Raw genomic sequence first — 21,420 nt, 5'->3', positions numbered from 1 at the left:
CCGTACCGTGCATGTTGTACTTGATCCTTTACGAAGCACTGTAATGCGTATTATTGTATAATAAAGACTCAGATCGTGTCTCGAAAAGTTGAGGTTTCGTGGACAACTCTGACATCCACAGGGGGTTCGTGGGGGGGGGGGGATAAAGTTAGGGAAACACTGCGCAATAGAAAGTCCTCCAGGGGGACACGTCGTGTGGCGCACTGTTGTGTCCGGGCATGCCTCGTGCACATACTTGGGTCAGTTGGTGTAACACGTGACCAATGACCAGGGTTTTTTAATTGATATTAGTTTAGTCGTATGAGAAGACCTTGTCCTTGATACAAGAGTGTAAACCTTCATGCATTTCATATCAATGTGCTCTGTTATTAATACAGTATTTTTTCGATCTTAAAGATGAAAGTGTAGCTTATAATTATAATCTCCAGCCGTTTACAAATATGACTATGAAATATGTGTCTTCTGTCACGATCCTTGCATGCAAATACAATAATCACACTTTCGAGAACAAATTTCAGTCTTGTTCTTAGACTGAATGTTATTAGTGTTTGTTTTTAGCTCGAATAGAGTGACAACACTTACTCGTTTCAGAGCTAACTTTTTATATAGAGTTCACTTCCACTGCTCAAAAGCGTGATGTGATCCTGGACATTCTCTAGAATTAAATCCTCACCTTTTGGGTGTTAATGAGTATAACTTATGCACAAGAATAATTTGAATATTACATACCCTCATCTTCCTCTATGGGAGGCCCCTCCGAATCGTCAGATTCCGCCAAATATTTGTCAAATTTCTTCAATTGAAGTACCATTTTGGTTTCTATTTTTGTTATTCCTTCGAACACTAATAGACAACTTATAGACCACCTTTTGGTCGGTTTTTCATACGCTCGCTTTATCTCCGAAATATATCAGATCTCAATCCATAATGTGAAATATTCATCTCCCGTACATAAATAGTTACCTCTACAAGTCTATATATGGTCCTTTTCCAATATTGCTCCTACAGTTTATCTACTATAACTAAAATATTTTTTGAACAAAATGAGAAGAACAAATACGAAGAGAAAGATTGTCGATTAGTCTGCTGCTAACACATGTTATTATTTTTTTGATTATTTTGACCAAAAATACTGGATTTTAAGACACGCAGCATATTCGCGTATTAACAGATGAAGAAACACAGCAAATTGACTCAATTATTTTGCCAGCTTTAAATATTCAAATTAACTGAATGGACGTTTAATCACGCAATGACATTTACAGCGTCAATGAGTCGTTTTGCTTTATCGAATGAAAGCAACCTTGAAGTATTTGTTTCACACTGATTAGTGAGACAGATTTGACTGGGTGGTGTCGTCCGGCGATTAGATAATGTTTGTTAACACACCTGACAGGATGAAGCTTCCATCTTTTGCTGGTAGTAATAATAATAATAGTGAAAACTTTTCCATTTGAACGCTCTGCCAAAATCAGTCAAGCAAAATGTTTGTGTCCACAAATTTATTCACGGGATATAAATCTAACAAAACACATTTATCACGTTCTGCTTTTAGCATAATGAAAGTTGCTTTATTCTGCATCTATCTGCAGGTATGCACTGTACCTTGTTCATGCATCCAAAGTTTTTATATTATTCCCTTCCTGTTAGATGTTTCTGTACAAATCCAACTTTATGTGTTGAAATATTGAGGAAGCAGTTTACCGGTAATTCATTGAAAGCTACCGTATCAAACTGAACGGTAGCTTTGGTGTACCATAAAGGCAAATATATTTGACTACCAGTGGATTCATTATGTATTATCTATCTATACACACACACACATACACACACACACACACATATATATATATATATATATATATTTATATATATATATATATATATATATATATATATATATATATATAATTGATATCGTAGTGAGTTTGAAAATCCAGAACAGTGAAGAAACTTCCAGCCTCCACCGGGATTCGAATCCGGGCCTCACGCTTTATATGCGGACACCCTACCCACTAGGCTATGGACGCTGATTGTATGTCCAGAGGGTCGAAACCGGTAAGGAAGGTCGTAATTCCACTGTAGGCATGTTATATATAATATATATATATATATATATATATATATATATATATATATATATATATATATATATACTGTGATGGAGTTCATTTTGATCGAGACCCTTTTGTTTATTTGATCTTATTCAAAGAATATATATTTGGTAACTTAAATATTGAATTAATTGATGGAAGTATATTTGGAGCAACATGAAAGAGAGGGGGCAATTTAAGAATTCTTTGCCCGGTTGTAACCATTTGGGAGCAACAGAACTCTCCGACCTTTGAAGGGTTCGTGCTCGGTCACAGACCAAAACGACGATTTGTAATTGCTAACAAATTTACACGGCCACGATGCCACAAGAAACACCCTAAATATAATAGTCAATAAAAGAAATAAACGTTTCGAAGAGTGCCAACGTGTTAGCTACTATCTGTTGGGAGGAATAACCTGTTTCTATTGAAAACGTCTACAAAACTGCAAAGCAATGTCGCATTGTCAAGTCAATAAGTCTGAGCATATAGGATACTTAAACAGCGAATGACAACATGCGTGCTTCTATATTTTATTCGATTGTAAGCTGCTGTCCGATAAACAACAACAACAACATAGCAATAATAATAACAGCTACCAAATCTACAGTTACTTCGAACATGTATAACACGATATATAACCAAGCGTGCATGAGATTACTAAGGAAACATACACTAGAATGCACACGGCTCACACACTGTTTTATTTATCAGGGTACTGTGTAATACTGTATAGGTTTTAATCGTCACAACATGTCAGTGAAGGCTATATCAAACTTTATTACTACAGTAACAGCACCGACACTGTGTTACTGAGGGGAAAATACCTTCTCGTTAGGTGTTATATCTTTCATTTGTAAACTTTTCCTATGATATATTCCGATTTTTATCGCTCTGTCATACCAGCATGTATCTATGATATAATTTATTACGCGTATAGTGTAGAGTGACTATATATATAGTAGCCTGTAAATAATAATAAATGTACATCTGTGCAAGTTAAACACATTTCGACATAGAAATTCGCGGTTTACATGCCATGGCCATGGAGATTCGGCCTTAATTGGAATATTAATTAATTTAATAATCTATCTGTAGGAATGAGGACGGTCATAATTATAATGGAGTGAGTGTTGAAGAGATTGAATACTTCCAATTCGTAGTCACATTTTTTTATCTATTTTCTCCAGTTGGAGAGGGTTTTTTTCATTTTTGTTTCCACCCATGTGAATAATATAATTAAGCATCGCTCTAGTCTGTGATGGTAACTCAGAAGATTACCCATACAATGACAAATGATAAAATACTGAGAGTATTTTAATATGCAATGATAACGACAGCAGTCCTTCTTGTATATTCATGCTTACCCCCTGAGGCCTGAACCGACTTAGGCCTTTATAGGTTACACATGTGTAATGTACAACATACCCAGCCTATATAAGTAGCCTACCTAAGCACATATTTCACAGTGATAGGACATGCATGGTTACTCATCTGCATAAACGCAGACGTCAAACACATCTGTTGGTGAGTTTAATGCGGTAGGATGTGAATAAATAAATTACGGTGCGGTCTTTCAATTAGCCATGGAATCCGAATTGGTTGGTGCATGGAAGGCCGTTTGTGTAAAATCCATGCATTAAAATATACGAGTATTAAACTTTAAGTGAATATATAACCTTTATTGGATTTGATCTATACGAACCATACCTATCAGTTATACGTCTTAACTACGCTGCAGGGGCCCAACCACCTTTTTATGAGGGTGGGGGGGGGGGGGGATGAGCTAAGATATTAATTCGTTCAGTGGAAGGGGTCTAAGGGTCTTTGACACGTTTTGGTAAAATGGAACAATGTTGAAGAATTTTCATCTGTTTAGGTTGTACCACATATACATGGTTATTTATTTATGAACTGTACACTAAGAAATTTTGTAATATGTTGCAAGTGGAGTGGGGTAAGTTTCCTTCTGATTTTGCCGGGGGGAGGGGGGGGGTTGAAGAATACGGTGTACCACCCCTGCTAGGTTGTCAATGTATATGACTAGGTACCGGTATGATTCATAAACCCTCTTACATGATATATGAGATTGGCCTATATGGCCAATACACACTAACTGGTATCCACGGTTGGTGAATAAGCTTTTTAAAAGCCAAATTCATTATAACTTGACTTTTTCTGAAACTTGCTTTAAAAAAAAAAAGGATAACAAAATACGTTTGGCTTATTTCTAAAATTTGGAATATATATATTTCTTTATGTATATATTTTTCGACTTTGTCTGCAAACCGTTGAATGCCCGACAATATAATTTCTGCCTAATTTTTACGCATCGCCCAACAGAATTTCCAAACCTATAGTCACAATTATTTAGCCGTACAGAACATTTGACCGCTCCCAGGACTAAGGCCTTTGAAAATGTAATTGTCCGAATCCTTTTAGAAATAGCTTTTCCTGTATGGTGATATCAGTACAGGTCGGCTTCTTATTGGCTTGTTTGTCTTTAAACTGGTGCGACTATATAGGCTATCCACAAACCTTGCTGGTATCGCGGAACCAGTATATAATCACTAGTGTGTATAGGATATGATAATTGCATCATATAGCCTATATACTCACAGTATAGGCATTGGGATTAAACACCTACAATCACACACACGCACATACTGAAAGGCTTGCATTCTTAAAAACTTTCTTGTAGTAACTTTGTGACCATTTTTTTTTGTGTGAATGTGAACTTACACACACGACTATACAAAAGTACATGAACTTATCTAACCATCACGAGATCCATTCTACAGCATGTGTTGTATATTAATGGTAGTTAAAGGGTTTATTTTTATAACTACATTTCAGCTATCAAACTTGTTTCCCAAATAAAAGTTTATTACACCGCACGGTAATTGCCAAATGACACCTCGGGTAATTCAAGCGATTAACATGAATCCAATCGATATGACATTCTGCGTTCAGCTATAGGTGCTCTTTGGTCTTTTCTCATATTTTAGCTTTGATAATTTGGTAAATTTGAAACTATCGTAATTAAAGTCATGAAACTAGAAGCAATTGACGTGTTGAACAAATTTTTGAAATGATATTGGTTACTAGGGGCTATAGGTTCCCATTGGCTCCCATCCGGTGCATAACTATGATCATAATAAGATCATTTAAAATCATCATATAACTAACAACAACAACAAAACAAGAAAAATAAGATGTAATTTGTTCTTTATTGCGCCCCCAGATTACTAGTTTTTAGATAATTGTGGCGGTATTTTGAGTTGCTGTTATTATATTTGTGTAGGTTTAAAATACACTGTACTGAGGGCTATTAAATATATAACACGTCATCTTTCATAATATAGACAACATTATTGCACTATATAGATATGCCTTCACCTAAGTAACAATATTCCTACTGGGCTCATATATATATATATATATATATATATATATATATATATATATATATACATATATATATATATATATATATATATATATACATATATATATATATACCAACTTAAATCTATATTTTGAGTAAGAGTGTAGATATATATGAATTTTAGATCAGGAACTCGAGAAGAAGCCTCATTGGCTTATCAAAGCCGCAAGCTGACCGAAGTCAGTCTCTTTGATTCATATTAACGTCCATGATTATGAATTGTCAATTGCATGTCAACAACTCTGTACGACATACATTTATCTTGGAGTGACTCGAGTGAGTGGTACAATCCGGCCGCGACTCTGGCCCCAGTTGGCCTGCATGACTCGCCGTGATGAAACCATGCCCGGTAGGCATGTTTTCATTTTTTTCTAGGCGTGCAGGAAGCATGTTGCATATACACTCATGTAGTGTATATACGCAACTGACGGCATTACAACGATATCATCCTCAGCGAGAAACCTATTCGATTCCTTTTTTTTCTAATATAGTTCCCTATTTCTCTCCTTCCATCCCCACCCCCTACCTGTTTCCCTGTCTACTTACTCTGGATTCATCTAGCCTAATGAAAGTTCCTGCCCTGTGTGAATGTTGTGTTGTATAAAGTCTTAATAATAACTCTAAACACAATGTTGCGATTGATCAAACTCAGAAATCCTCTAAAAATGTTTTTTTTTTTTTTTTTGGTATCAGCAAATAAAAGTCAGTGAGATGTAAAAAAGTAATTTTAGAATTCCATTCTTTTCTTAACATTCCTTATCCAGGACAGATTTCCATATCAATATCGGAATTAGTTACATTGTCGTACGCAATGTGTGCTTGTGGGGGTGGGGTGGGGGTGAGGGTAGGGAGGGCCCCCTACCTTTCATCGTCAGTTGGGGGAATGGTTCAGCTAACTTTTCAACCTCGCACAAAGCATCAAATATTACCAAAATCAACTAAAACAGTCCATTAAAAAGACGGAGAAATTAATATAGGCCGTTTTATGATTATTAAATACATAAACTACTTTTATTGCTGAATAATTTTACAGGACGAGCTAACCATCAGCTTTTGTAGTCTATGATCAATTTGGCTCGTGTATGTTTGTAATATTAAGCTAAACCATTACATTTCCCATTTTTGAGACACCAAATAATCAAAGGCAGAATTCGTTATGTAAATATTATCTTTACAACTTAAACAATTAAGCAGTTATGTCATATAAGTACGGGGTACTACTTAAGTGTTACTACCTGAGGCGGTGCCAACGCATACTTAGACTTCCACCTGTTATTCTCGAGAGCATAGCAATTCTAAACTGAACTTTATAAATTTAGAGCCTTGATGAGAATGAAAAGGGGCGGAAAAAAATTAAAAATACGGGCGTTTTTGGCCGATGAAGCATCAACTCAATGGAGGCTCTGTGTTGGGAGAGTACACTTAACGTTTATGTTTTCTTTGATAAAGTCGGCCTACATCAAGTATTATTTTAATTGATCGATTGTCATAAGTGACATGTTAGGAATACAACGTTTCCCGAAGCATCGTGTGGAAAGTTGAAATGAAAAATTCTTATCATATCTTTATGGTATCGAATATAATAAGCTGCTGCAGGCATTTTGAAAATATTTATTTTTCGCGAATAAAACTATGAAAGAAAACACCACAATTTTCTGCATCGTCCCTATAGGATATGTTTTAGCTTATGACGGATATACTAGTGTAGAAATGTCATGACATTTCATGCATTTTCTATAGAATATATCTTTTAGTTACAATTATGACCGGTGCTGTGGCCGAGTGGATAAAGGCGGTGGTATTTGAATCAATGAGGCTTAGCAATCGGGAGGTTCGGGGTTCGATTCCCGGCCGGGTCATAGTAAGGTGGGTGTTTTCATCCAATAGCAATCTACGGTTTTCCCATCTGAAATTACTTTCTAAATTGAAAAGATTCCAAATTTGAGTTAAAATGCTGAATTGGAAGCCACCCGACGTGTAAGTTGTAATCCATAAGCCCTTGCGGGCTTCTCCCACATTTTTGGTCGCTTAAGCGTCGTAAAAATAACTGCTGATTATTATTATTATTATTAAGCCTGAGTGTGATAATAATAATAATAGTAATAATAAGGTGATAAAAATCTGCATATTCATTAGCTTGATAAAAATTGGAATGCCGGTTACACCTACAAATAGTTGCCATGATAATTAGAGTCGATATCAATCCGCCCGAGAGGTCGTCCTCAAGAATATTGTTGAAATGTAACACAAGGACCATTTTTGTTTTGTGACATGCCACAACTTAAAGTTCGAATGTTTGTCTTACTTTGAAGATGCGTGGATACTAAGTAGATTCTTAAAGTACTTGGGGTGTGAAAATTGGTTCAATTGAGGTCATGCTTGGCCTATTTATATACTTCTGAACAGGGGCGTAGGCATATCACAACCTGCCTGAGTGAAGCGGTTCGAATTCAGTACAGAATCATGACAGGGGAAAATATAACAGACGTACTGTGAATCTCCGACGTGTCTACTGAGGGAGACTTGTGCCTGTCATGGCAAACAGGGACGTTCAAGCCCGGTCGTGCCCCGGGACAACAATGTCTTTGCTCCCTGTTTGCACGTTTAAGTTTTTCGGCCACCTTTTTTAACCCTTTGAGTTTGAAAGTTTAGTGTGTTCGTCAATGGGGACACTATACATGCTGCCATGTCGTAAGCAGGAATGAAAATGGTGGCGCTAATCTTAATCAAATGTTTGTCCTAATAATATAACAATGATGGCAATATCCTATCTTTCAAAATTGAACGTGCAGAGTAATGTATAGTGTAAACTGGATTGTTTTTTTTCCGGGGGGGGGGGTGTTATTGTTTTGTTGTGGTCTTATTGTCCTATTGTATGAAATTGTGTATTTTTGCTTTGTTGTACTTTGACTGGTCTGTTTCTCTGTATTTTAGGGAGCGAAGCACCCCGTCAAGCCCGCAAGAGTTTTTTGTTCCGCTTCCTTCACTTCATGTATTATTCACTACTACTTCATGTTATTTGTTATTTGTAAACGTTTACATGCATGTTGTGAAAAACAAATAAATGAAATAAAATGAAGCTGAAAACAATAGGACAGTTGATCAGCAATTAGTGGGAAAGATAATAACAAATCAAAAACCCGTCGGAAAATAGCGCCCCACAGTATTGATTTTTTTTTGTGCGCATTTTCTGAGTCATCATCATTCTTTTCGATGCTTGGATGTTGAAGAGGATGAAATAAACTACTAATGGTCTAAAAATCTGGAGGATTTAAGGTATTTTAGAAACTCTTGGGTGAAACAAGAATATTACGCAGCGACAGCTGGCAGATGGGTAGGGGAGCACTATGATAAAATTTGAGCTCTTCTAGCTCAAAATCTAAATGGTCATGATGGTGGCAAAAGTTTAATGTGCTATGATAGCCCAAGCCATTAGCTATAATTTGGTGAGTAGGACATGTCAGTTAAAAACTCTCTATCGGCCTTGGAAAGTGACGAGTTTACTGTGTAAGCCAATAGGAGCAATACTTAATTGTGGTGCGATACCTACATTGTTGCATCCCAGCATCCACCAGCGGTTTTTACTTGTTGTAATGGTGTCTCAAGGGGTAATCTCAAGGGCTTGAAACTTGGAAAGAATATGTCATAAGAATCCCTATAGCGTTTGTCAAATAAACCGCAGACATACAGGTCTAAATCCCTGGGAATTTACATACAGGGAGAAGGTATCACGCAATATGAATTTGTAAAACATGTGAGATCGACTTTTTCTTCTTCAATGAGGATATCAAGCCACGCCTTAAATTAAATAGAGGGCGATGTCGTGTCGAACCTTTCTAATTGCGCGAAAGTGAACCATATGCAGCCTTTAAAATCACTGAGAAATCATTTGAGGAAATGTATGAAGGAAACTTCTGGGCAAACTTCATGTACATTCCCCTAACTCACGAATAAGTGTGACATATTCGAGATAACATTTGACTCCGTACAAATCATAACGAGCAAATGTTAGCAACGAAATGCTGCCCTCCGTTCATTTGGTAATTTTACAACACGACTGATCGTGAACCAATCAGAAAGCTTCTGTCTTCCAAGTCTCCGAAACAGAATATACTGTAAATTAAACCCAATTGTCCAACGATTTAACAAATAAGCCTATGTTATTAAAACGGATCATTTCTCAAAATTTTAAAATGTGAGATGAAATGACAACCCGCGGGCTGAAAACAATGGTTTCTCAACTGTCTACAACCCGGGCTGATAACAATGGTTTCTTAACGGTCTACAACCCGGGTTGATAACAATGGTTTCACAACGGTCTACAACCCTGGCTGATAACATTGGTTTCACAACGGTCTACAACCCGGGCTGTTAACAATGGTTTCACAACGGTCTACAACCCGGGTTGATAACAATGGTTTCTTAACGGTCTACAACCCGGGCTGATAACAATGGTTTCTTAACGGTCTACAACCCGGGTTGATAACAATGGTTTCTTCACGGTCTACAACCCGAGCTGATAACAATGGTTTCACAACGGTCTTCAACCCGGGCTGATAACAATGGTATAAATTAACGGTCTACAACCCGGGTTGATAACAATGGTTTATTCACGGTCTACAACCCGGGCTGATAAGAATGGTTTCTCAACTGTCTACAACCCGGGCTGATAACAATGTTATATATTAACGGTATACAACCCGGGCTGATAACAATGGTTTCTTAACGGTCTACAACCCGGGCTGATAACAATGGTTTCTTAACGGTCTACAACCCGGGTTGATAACAATGGTTTCACAACGGTCTACAACCCGAGCTGTTAACAATGGTTTCACAACGGTCTACAACCCGGGTTGATAACAATGGTTTCTTAACGGTCTACAACCCGGGCTGATAACAATGGTTTCTTAACGGTCTACAACCCGGGTTGATAACAATGGTTTCTTCACGGTCTACAACCCGAGCTGATAACAATGGTTTCACAACGGTCTTCAACCCGAGCTGATAACAATGGTATAAATTAACGGTCTACAACCCGGGTTGATAACAATGGTTTATTCACGGTCTACAACCCGGGCTGATAACAATGGTTTCACAACGGTCTACAACCCGGGTTGATAACAATGGTTTCTTCACGGTCTACAACCCGGACTGATAACAATGGTTTCACAACGGTCTACAACCCGCGCTGATAACAATGGTATATATTAACGGTCTGCAACCCGGGCTGATAACAATGGTTTCTTAACGATCTTTAACCCGGGCTGATAACAATCGTATATATAAACGGTCTACAACCCGGGTTGATAACAATGGTATATCTTAACGGTCTACAACCCGGGCTGATAACAATGGTTTTTTAACGGTCTACCACCCGGGCTGATAACAATGGTATATCTTAAAGGTCTACAACCCGGGCTGATAACAATGGTTTCTCAACGGTCTACAACCCGGGCTGATAACAATGGCATATATTAACGGTCTACAACCCGGGCTGATAACAATGGTTTCTTAACGGTATACTACAAAATCATCTTCTAGGTAACATTCATCACAAACCAGTCAAACTCGCTCAATTTATTTCTTCACAAACGAATCAGGAAAGAAGAATGATACTTAACCCAATTAGCCGTTACACGAACAACGGTGACGACATAATCTATTGTTCTATTGCTGAAATTACAAATCTTTGAATCTTTGATTGTTTTAATTTTTCTGAGGAAGATTCTGCGGGCTATAGCATCAGGTTACATTCAGGTAGGTTTTCGTCAGGGTTGAATCTGGGGGGGGGGGGGGTGATCGGGGGAAGGGTGTTGGGGGAGATACAAACTTCGAAGGGCAGTGGAATTTACACGTGACTTAGTTACCTCACAAGATTTTCTACAAATTAAAAAAAACATGGCACTTTTTAAATATCCTTTTTTTTTTAAAACCACTTATCAACAATAGGGCATTATTATTGTTTGTTTTTTAACAAAAAAGGAAATTAGTTTGTAAAGAAAATGTGATTTTGAAATAGCAAAAGGACACTTTTTATTTCCAAAACTTGAAGGAGTTTAAATCTTGAAAAGAGGCCATTTAGAGGTTTTTTTTTCTCAAAACTACAAGCATGTTACCCCCTTACCAGTTTTTTCTTCAATTTTCAGCAGAAGGCCACTTATTAACAAAAGGGCACCAAATGACAAAGTGGCACTAAGATGCGTATAATTTGTTACCATATTCCACCACTTGTACCACCAACCACGCCGCCATTGCCTTAATTAACGCTCGAATATGTAAAATATTAATTTGTGAAAACAAAATTCTTGATGTATTTTATCCTGTGGTGTGCTGCGGTCTACAGCCGTAGAATACTATGACAACATGCTTTATTTCGCACCATCATAATAACATTACAGAAAAACCAGTCACTGGAAGAACAAATAATGCTTACATAATTTAAGTACCGTATGGCATGAAGATAATTTATGTCTCTAGTTGTGACTTGTAAACTTGTACCGATATCAATTGGTACCAGGAAATATCCAACCCTGAGTAGAATCTAGACCATGAGATAACTACTAAGTAGAGCGTGAGTTTGTTTGAAGGGTATCTTGACGGCAGTAATGTTAATAGTAGAAGTGGTGGTAGTAGTAGTAGTGGTAGTAGTAGTAGTAGTAGTAGTATTAGTAGTAGTATTAGTAGTAGTGGTAGTAGTAGAAGTAGTAGCTATAGTAGTCGTAGTAGTAGTAGAATAAGTAGTAGTAATAATAGTAGTATTGGTAGTAGTAGTGGTAGTAGTCGCAGTAGCAGAAGTTGTTGTAATAGTGGTAGTAGAAGTAGTATTAGTAGTATTCGTACTCATAGTAGTAGTTGTACTAGTAGTAATAGTAGTAGTAGTAACTACAGTAGTAGTAGTAGTAGCAGTAATAGTAGTAGTATTAGTAGTAGTGGAAGTCGTAGTATTAGCAGTAATAGTAGAAGTAGTAGTACTAGCTATATTAGTAGTAGTAGAATAAGTATTAGTAATAATAGTAGTAGTGGTATACTAGTAGGGGTAGAAGTGGTAGTATTGGTAGTAGTAGTGGTAGTAATCGTAGTGGTAGTAGTTGTAATAACTAGTAGTAGTATTAGTAGCAGTCGTAGTAATAGTACTGGTGGTACTAGTAGTAGTAGTAGTAGCAGCAGCAGTAATAACAGTAATATTAGTAGTATTAGTGGTAATAGTAGTAGTAGTAGTAATGCTTGTGGTGGTAAGTGTTGTGGTGGTGGATGTTAGTGTTAGTCTAATCATCATTATCTCATCTACTCCTGCCTCACCCTCGTCCCTATTCTTCCCTTCTGGAAGTAATGACTTCTATCGGCAGTGAATGTCAAAGACATTTATAAATCACCTGTCAAGTGGGGTTTTTTTTGCTGGCACACACACACAACATAAACCATACATTTGTTTTTAAATTTTCCTCAAGTAGAAAATCTGCTATGTTTCAACATTACCGCAAAATTAACGCCCAAAATATGTCAACGGTTTATGTCGGTTGTTAATATGCTGGTAATGAATTGTAGCCTACATGAGTAGCAAACATTTTACGGCGTTCTCCATATTAAAATCCATCTTCACGAGTCTTTATGATGACTGCAGAAATCATACTATATATATTTACAATGCTGCAATATATCACCCACTTACACGAGGTGTTACATATTGTACTAACCCACATAAATTTGTAAGGGAAATCAATATTTTTTTTTTTTTGCATTTGAAATGTGAGAGAACTGTTTCACTGGATATTGTATTGTATGAAGATAACATTATTAAGTACCTGTTGTCTCATACTAACGAATGAAACATGTTTGATTAACTACAAAGAATATCACAGGTTGTATGTCTTTGACTAAATTAGGATCGTTTCATTAGTACACACATAATTCTCCCTCACTAGTAAAATGATGTTTTATGTATAACTAGATATATATATATACATATATATATATATATATAAATTTAAGATTACAGTTTAATTGTTTTTCATAAATTAAAAATATACTGGTATACTGTGTTAACAAGAAAAAACCAATCGTTCCGCAAAACTGAACCCTTAAAGCCCGATGTCGCCATGACGTTAATCAAACATGTTTTATTCGTTATATGAGACAAGAAATATCCATTATAGAAATAAAAAAATGATTTCATCGTTTTGTGATATGTGATATTTTATTTCCCGTTTCGCTTCAATATGGAGACACACATATTCTATCATTTGTATTTGCTTATCAAAAGTTGTACACAACCCACCCCCTTTAAATCTGGCGCAAACATTCATTAGCACAATCAAGCGGTTAGATATAACTTAATATAATTTAATTATACAACAAAATGCATAATTTTTCTCAAAACAAATATTCCTGGGAAGGACCCAGACACCCCCCCCCCCCTCCCCTTAAGTGTTCATCCAGTGGTTTAGAAATACTACCAACTCAACTAAAAACATGTCCTGTCAACGTCATTTAAACATCACTGTCACCAGTTTGGACGATATCCAACACCATTTGTGTTTGCAAAATTTGTAACATATTATAAACATGTAATTTGAGGCCTTGAACGTTTTATCTTTTCGCATAAAGTTTTGTGTTGGATGTGAGGAACTAACGTATGATGGTCTGTGTCCTAGACAGTATAGTCCAGTCACTTTCGTTGTTGAACTTCGGCTGTTTCAAAGGCAATATCACATCAATTAAAAAGCGTTATATAAGTACAACCTGGACAAATAACAGTGGTTTCTAACGGTCGTTAAAACATATCAATATTAATTATAATATCTAAAATTATCCTTTAATATTCTTTCATTAAAAAAAACAGACTCGTAATAAAGTAAATAAAATGGCATGAGGGCTCAATTGACTTCATATAACGCTGCGGTGATGCGGTGACGCATTTTGATTCCATAATTTCTGACAGTGTTTACATATATTTAGCATTATTCTCCTGTATATTGTAGCCTATACTATCTAGAAACGTGTGTTTGAGCCTATCTTTAATATTCAAATGATCTAAAATTTCCTTTTAATCATTTTATTTTTAATTATTAAATTCAAGGTTTATCAAAATTGTGTTATTTTCCAGAAAGATTCTACAAATGAAGTTAAATGTTGCACTGATATATCTAACATAATATTGGTAACATTAAGATTGGCGAAAATAATGAAAAACCCATAGCGGAAAAGAGAAGAAAAAGACACATGTGTGGGAAATATCGAGTGTGACGGTTTACATTTTTATATATATAAAATGGAAAGATCGTTATATTTTTAATTATATTTTTGCTTAATATTGTATCAGTGAATCACGAAACATGGTACATGGGGAAAGTAAACAATTCGCAAGAAAGGTCTCCTATATTATAGTTTATGTTTATTGAAACATGTTGAGTCGGATGTTACAAGATTTTGTCATCAAAATAAAATAAAACTGTTAGCAAACTGCTTTTCCACTAGAGATCCTGTGTAGGAGAATGTGTAAAAGTAACTTGGCCTGACGTTCCGATCCTAGCAGGATCTTCTTCAAATGCTTCTTTTTAGGCTTTGAAGAAGATCCTGCTAGGATCGAAACGTCAGGCCAACTTACTTTTACACAAGATTTTGTCATGCTATGTTTCGAAACTAAACATTCAAAAAATACAAATAATCATAATAAACCTCGAACTATCAATATGCAAGTTTTAAATTAAAAAAAAAACACTAAAAAATAACCAGATTTATGAAAACTCAGTTTTGCATCTTAAGGTTCTAATTTCATGGTCTTAGCATTGTGTACTGCGAAGATACGAAGTTTACCAAATTTGGTGATATTTTGTGAATTATGTATCTGGCAACAGCCAGGCGAATGATGCCATGAAGGCAATTATGATAGTGACTCTTTGTTTTTCTTTTCAATATTATAATTCACTAAATACTAAACTAAATTCTATAAAATAATATTTCAGCAAAATGTAGAAATTTTATATGAAATTCTACGAAAAACAGAGAACATTGACAGCTAACCAAACACACTCCTCCTTAATCACATTTCAAAGAATAAAAAATAAATAAAAAAACACGATGGCTATAGTACTTACATCCTTATCATGATATTTGTGTCTCTTAGTTTATTTAACACACTTTGCACGCAAAAAAAGACAATAAGTTATTGTTATGATAATACAACCTGAAAAGGATTGTGCTTATTTCAAGAGAACAGAGTGTCAAATATGATTTTTTTTTATTGCACAATTAATGTACTCAATATATCGCTTTAAGCGAGAATCACCGTTATCGGTGTTACTAAGCAACGGCGATATTACCAATGCTAACGTCGCTTTTACGATAATACCCTTATATTTTGTACGGTTTTGTTATTCGTTGAAGGCTGAGGAATGAAGGCTTACTTTAGCTGTAACATATGCAAATAAGCCCCCGTGCCATCTAGCTGCACATAGAAACACAAAGATACATTGTAAACATCGAGCATTTATCTATATTTATATCTCTCTCTTGTTTTGGTGACACGTTCTGCCTTACTCTATAGATCAATCTCATGATACTAACCAACTCGAAATCATGTTTGAATCCTAAGGCCGATTCTCGAAATAGATACTATGAACAGACTATGTTATATATAAATAAATATATATGTATATAAATAAATAAATATATATATATATATATATATATATATATATATATATATATATATATATATATATCTATTTATATATATATATATATATATATATATATATATATATACATATATATATATATATATATATATATATATATATATATATATATATATATATATATATATAAATATTCTCTGGTATTTAAATGCTTACTTGATGACCATTTTGACTCTTTCAATAGTCATCTACTGTCTAAATATAATTATCTCTTACGTAACATACAGAGGTCGGTCTCCCATGAGATCGTCTGATCTCATATAGAATCCTCACTCGTTTCTTATTCCATCCTTATAAGACTGAAAAACGACTGTTTTACATTCTACAACACACCTTGGATTAATATTTACTACAAACGCGCAACAATGTCCTCATCAAATTTAGGTTTGATCCAAAGACGGAGGGAGGGGGGGGGGGTGTGGGGAAGAGAGAACCATTCGTTGGAACAAACAAAAGGCCATAAATATAAGGCTTTTAAAGACCCGCATACAAACTAGTGATTTTTTTTGTTTCACCGAGATGCCTTGAAATCTTTGAGCTGGTATGTGTAGAATACCCTTGTAATGTGGACATTCGTTTTTGATCTTTAGATATTTCCTAAAAGACACCCTTCGTAGTGGCAATCTTTGTTGAAGATTTTTATACTATGGAACACTTATTTGCATGAATAGAGAAGCAAAGAGATAGATAGAGTGAGAGAAAAAGGATATATATAGAGAAAGATAGAGGTGGAGAAAGAAAGATAGAGAGAAAGAGGGGGGGAGTGAGGGGGGTGGTGGGGAGGGACAGAAATATATAAACAATAGGCTTATCAACTGCAATATAACCCCTGTGTGTGACGAGTGCCTGAGGTTTCGATCCTAACAGGATCTTATTCAGAGGCGAACAGAATAAATGAACCGGGTAAAAGTAAACCTTGCCAAAAGGAATTTATTCTGAAAGAAAATAATTTCTGAAAGAAAGTAATACATACCATCGTCCTCTTCCGATAATGGGTCTTCCTCCGAAGTAATGGTGGATTTTTCGATCAACTTTTCATCGATCTGAATCCCGTTCGCCATATTACTAGCAATAACCATGTCGTTTTTCATACTAGAATTAATATTAAGCAAACTGTTTTCCTCCAAAAAGTACAAATCAACAAACCATGTCGCATCGCTCAATCCATTAAGACTGTTCTGGAAAAAGGGGCTCCAACAGGTGTGTTAAAAGCAAAGAAAACAAACCCCAAAACAAAGAAAAAAACACACACACGCACATAAACACCGACAAAGATACGTATGGCGATGTTTTAATAATCCTGCTAAACGTAACCTCCATCAAATCATCACTGAACGGCAGTTAATTATGAACTAGAATATTGTATATAGGTTATACAACCACTGATTCGTAGACACAAAAATCATACCAGGCAATAGACGTAATGTCCCGGATGTTGTCTTATTCGCATGACTTCTAATGCGGTATACAACAGTTGTCAAACCGTTTCGAAGACCAAGGTGTGCAAAGTATACATTAAATTTATATATATATATATATATATATATATATATATATATATATATATATATATATATATATATATATATATATTATGCCTAAAAGACGAGTGAAAGTAAGATAATGTTACAAGTGGTAAGTACTTGCGTGCTTAGAGGCATGTATATTGTTAATTCACCTATACTGAAATGGTTACACTCGTCACAAATATATTTGTTCGTATGTCTGAAACTGATTGATATTCATGTCCGTACAGTTTAGAGTTTTTTTGAGCATGCCCCGTATACGGTTGTCAAAAATCAGCAATGCAAATGTAAAATCCATACGATACACGCTTGATTACATAAAATGGACGAATTACATCGATTTCAATCCTATAATACCGTTACTGACCAAAAGTAATATGCGATTAAAACTTGAACTGCGTGACTTCAACTTCGAGAGGGCTTTTAAATAACAACAGGCTTAGATTTGAAGAAGATGAATAACTAAATCTTATTTAACCATATTCTCTGCAAGTGATTACATCGAATCTGTTAAAATTTATGCTTGTCAAGTGTGTCATCTTATACAAGGTTACTAGAATTGTTGCATAAACGGTAAAATTTTTTGCTATACAAGAGTTCTGAAAATCGGCAAAGAATTACGAAGATCAAATAAATAGCTGAAGTCAACACAGATATGGGTAATAATGTATACTCTGACAACGGCGTAGGAACCGGGTGGCTGGGGGCGCCAGCCCCCCCCCCCCCGTGAAAAATATGGAGGGCGGAAGTATCATTCCGCCCCCCGCTTCGCAAGTCAGAAAACCCCTTTTTCATTTCCAAATGAGAAAAAAATCTCATTTGGAGCACCAAATTGCATCTAAGGCCAGGTGAAAATGCAAAATTATATACAAAATGGAGTGGGTGGGTAGACCCCTCCCCCAGGCCGGCCATCAGTCTTCAGCCCCCCCCCCCCCCACTCAAAAGTACCTTCCTACGCCACTGTTAAGTCGGACACAATATGTTATAATGACTACTATGTATAATGTTACTTTTCTTTGTTCATTTGCTCTTCCTTGGAAATGAATAAAGTTAAAAGTTGAAGGTTTACAGTCTTGTATGAGGCTAATGCCTCCTCACACGACTTTACAACTTAAACCCCGGTCATTGGTAACTTGTCACACCCACACACCAAAGTGTGCACAATTCAATCAGTCTCTCCTGGGGCACCTCAGTGAACCACATCCGCATGTCCCCCAGGGGACCTCCCATAAAGTGCTGCCACAAACCGGCGTACACAACTATATTTACAAGTTACCTCACAAGTCCCCATTTATACACCTGGGTGAAGAGAGGCAATGGAGGTAAAGTGCCTAAACGCAATGATCTGGCCAGGACTCGAACCTGCAATCCTAAGATCACTGCCTTAACCACTTGACCACAACGCTATATACTGTTTGATTTTTGTCAGTCCAATTGTTCCCATGAGAGATGGTTTCTGCAAGTGTCTAATAATTCTGTTATATCCCAATGACAGTCTAGAGTAGTTTTAAGAGTAGAAACTTTGAGCAATCAACTAACTTTAATTAATTTAGAACACTGTCATTAGAGGAAAAAACCGATGACCTTATAACATAAGTGTCTTGTTCTTGAGGAAATTGTTACTACTGAGTGCCTTGATCATTTTAACTGTCTGAAGTGTTAAGTGTGAAACTAATACTGATTTACAGTTATAAATGTACAACGCTGCTTGTGTAAATATGGGGTAAATATTTTATAAGATAAACTAAACCAGGTTTTAGCAACTTTACGTTAAGGACCACATTTGTTCTAGAAATGTTGTTTTTCCTGTCAGTATATTTGGAAGAAAAAAATACATTATAAAACTCCAAAAGCCTTGTTGTTATATATATATATATATATATATATATATATATATATATATATATATATATATATATATATATATATATATATATATATAATATAATATAACGAACATCCACGTTTACTCCAAGAGATAACATCTTATTGGTTTTCTCTAATATATATATATATATATTATTTTATTTTATTTTATTTATTTTATATTTTTTATGTATGTTTGGATGTATGTATGTATACGTCTATCATTGTATCTTGTACCCCTATATAAAGTCGCCTGTACTGTTTAGACCGGAGAGCCGGGCAGGAGTTCAAATGACACTCATTCACAATTATATGCAGGTAAGTAACTACCAGTGTGAGGAGGTCGTAATAGGTTGTTGAAGTACATACGCTACTGGTGCAGTGAACACAAATACCAAACGAACGGGACGACATACGCTTTCAATAAATAGCATATGTGTACTTAGATCATGGATCGCAACGACTGATTCGTATAGTGAATCGGTATTTGTGCACGTATCCGTATCTCGTATTCGTATAGTATCCGTACTTAGTATCTCGTATCATCTCGTTTCATCTCGTATCTCGTATCCGTATCTCTCATCATCTCGTATCTTCTCGTATCATCTCGTATCATCTCGTATCTTCTCGTATCATCTCGTATCATCTCGTATCATCTCGTATCATCTCGTATCATCTCGTATCATCTCGTATCATACTCGTTTCATCTCGTATCATCTCGTATCATCTCGTATCATCTCGTTTCATCTCGTATCATCTCGTATCATCTCGTATCATCTCGTATCATCTCGTATCATACTCGTTTCATCTCGTATCATCTCGTATCATCTCGTATCATCTCGTATCATCTCGTATCATCTCGTATCATCTCGTATCATCTCGTATCATCTCGTATCATCTCGTATCATACTCGTTTCATCTCGTATCATCTCGTATCATCTCGTATCATCTCGTATCATCTCGTATCATACTCGTTTCATCTCGTATCATCTCGTATCATCTCGTATCATCTCGTATCATCTCGTATCATACTCGTTTCATCTCGTATCATCTCGTATCATCTCGTATCATCTCGTATCGTACTCGTTTCATCTCGTATCATCTCGTGTCATCTCGTATCATCTCGTATCATCTCGTATCTCGTCTCCGTACCTCTTATCTCGTATCCGTATTCGTACCTCGTATCCGTGCTCGTATTCGTATCCACATTTGTACTCGAATCGGTATTTACACTCGTATTTTCGCACTGAGTTGGTGTACTGGTTCTCATTTAGGTGGATCTATATGTTTAATATGATAGCGCTCGAATCAACTATAGATAATACAGCTAAATACGAAGGGATACGAGCTGATGGGATTGTACTCGCACACATAGCAAGTCTACGAATATATAGGACGAGTACAAAGTCCATGTTGGTGAGTGCGAGTACCGCCAACTATGCTGCAACTACGATGGATTCACTGCAAGTTCGTTTTTATTAAAATTAGTTATATTTGTCAAATGGTTTTGGCCTGCACATACGGCACCGTCTGTAATGTATTTCATTATGTCACAGAAAGGATATTTGCTTTTAGTTTTTTTTTTTTTTTTGTGTACATTTTTCTTTATCATTTAAGAAGTCACACGACGTGACTGACATTTATTGAAAGTGAATAATTAAAATACTAAGAAAAGCTCTCTAGTTTACCGCAAAACAATTTCCATAAAACGTGATTGATATATTTGTTTGCAAAATACGACGAATGCATAATTTAAAGTTACAGAGACTTAACTGTCAAATGGTAAAATG

The 21,420-nt window shown here is 35.8% G+C and overlaps 1 protein-coding gene across 5 annotated transcripts in view; it reads right to left on the bottom strand.

Annotated features, from left to right (window-relative positions):
• The window catches only part of LOC139977473 (short transient receptor potential channel 7-like), a 162,555-nt gene that overhangs the window by 57,204 nt on the left and 83,931 nt on the right, over window positions 1–21,420 (bottom strand). Inside the window, exon 1 of one of the 5 annotated variants that reach the window (XM_071986821.1) lies at window positions 17,212–17,693. The exons of 3 other annotated variants lie outside the window; for them this stretch is intronic. In XM_071986821.1, coding sequence (XP_071842922.1) covers window positions 17,212–17,329 — 118 coding nt within the window. In that variant the 5' untranslated portion in view covers window positions 17,330–17,693. Of the gene's footprint in view, window positions 1–729; window positions 1,668–17,211; window positions 17,694–21,420 lie in introns of those variants that run through there. One more of the 5 variants, XM_071986822.1, reaches the window with a different exon arrangement.

The sequence above is a fragment of the Apostichopus japonicus genome, chromosome 12, assembly GCF_037975245.1.
Source record: "Apostichopus japonicus isolate 1M-3 chromosome 12, ASM3797524v1, whole genome shotgun sequence".
Taxonomy (NCBI): domain Eukaryota; kingdom Metazoa; phylum Echinodermata; class Holothuroidea; order Aspidochirotida; family Stichopodidae; genus Apostichopus; species Apostichopus japonicus.
Note: the sequence above shows the minus strand (reverse complement) of the source record. Positions and strands in the feature narration are given on the sequence as shown.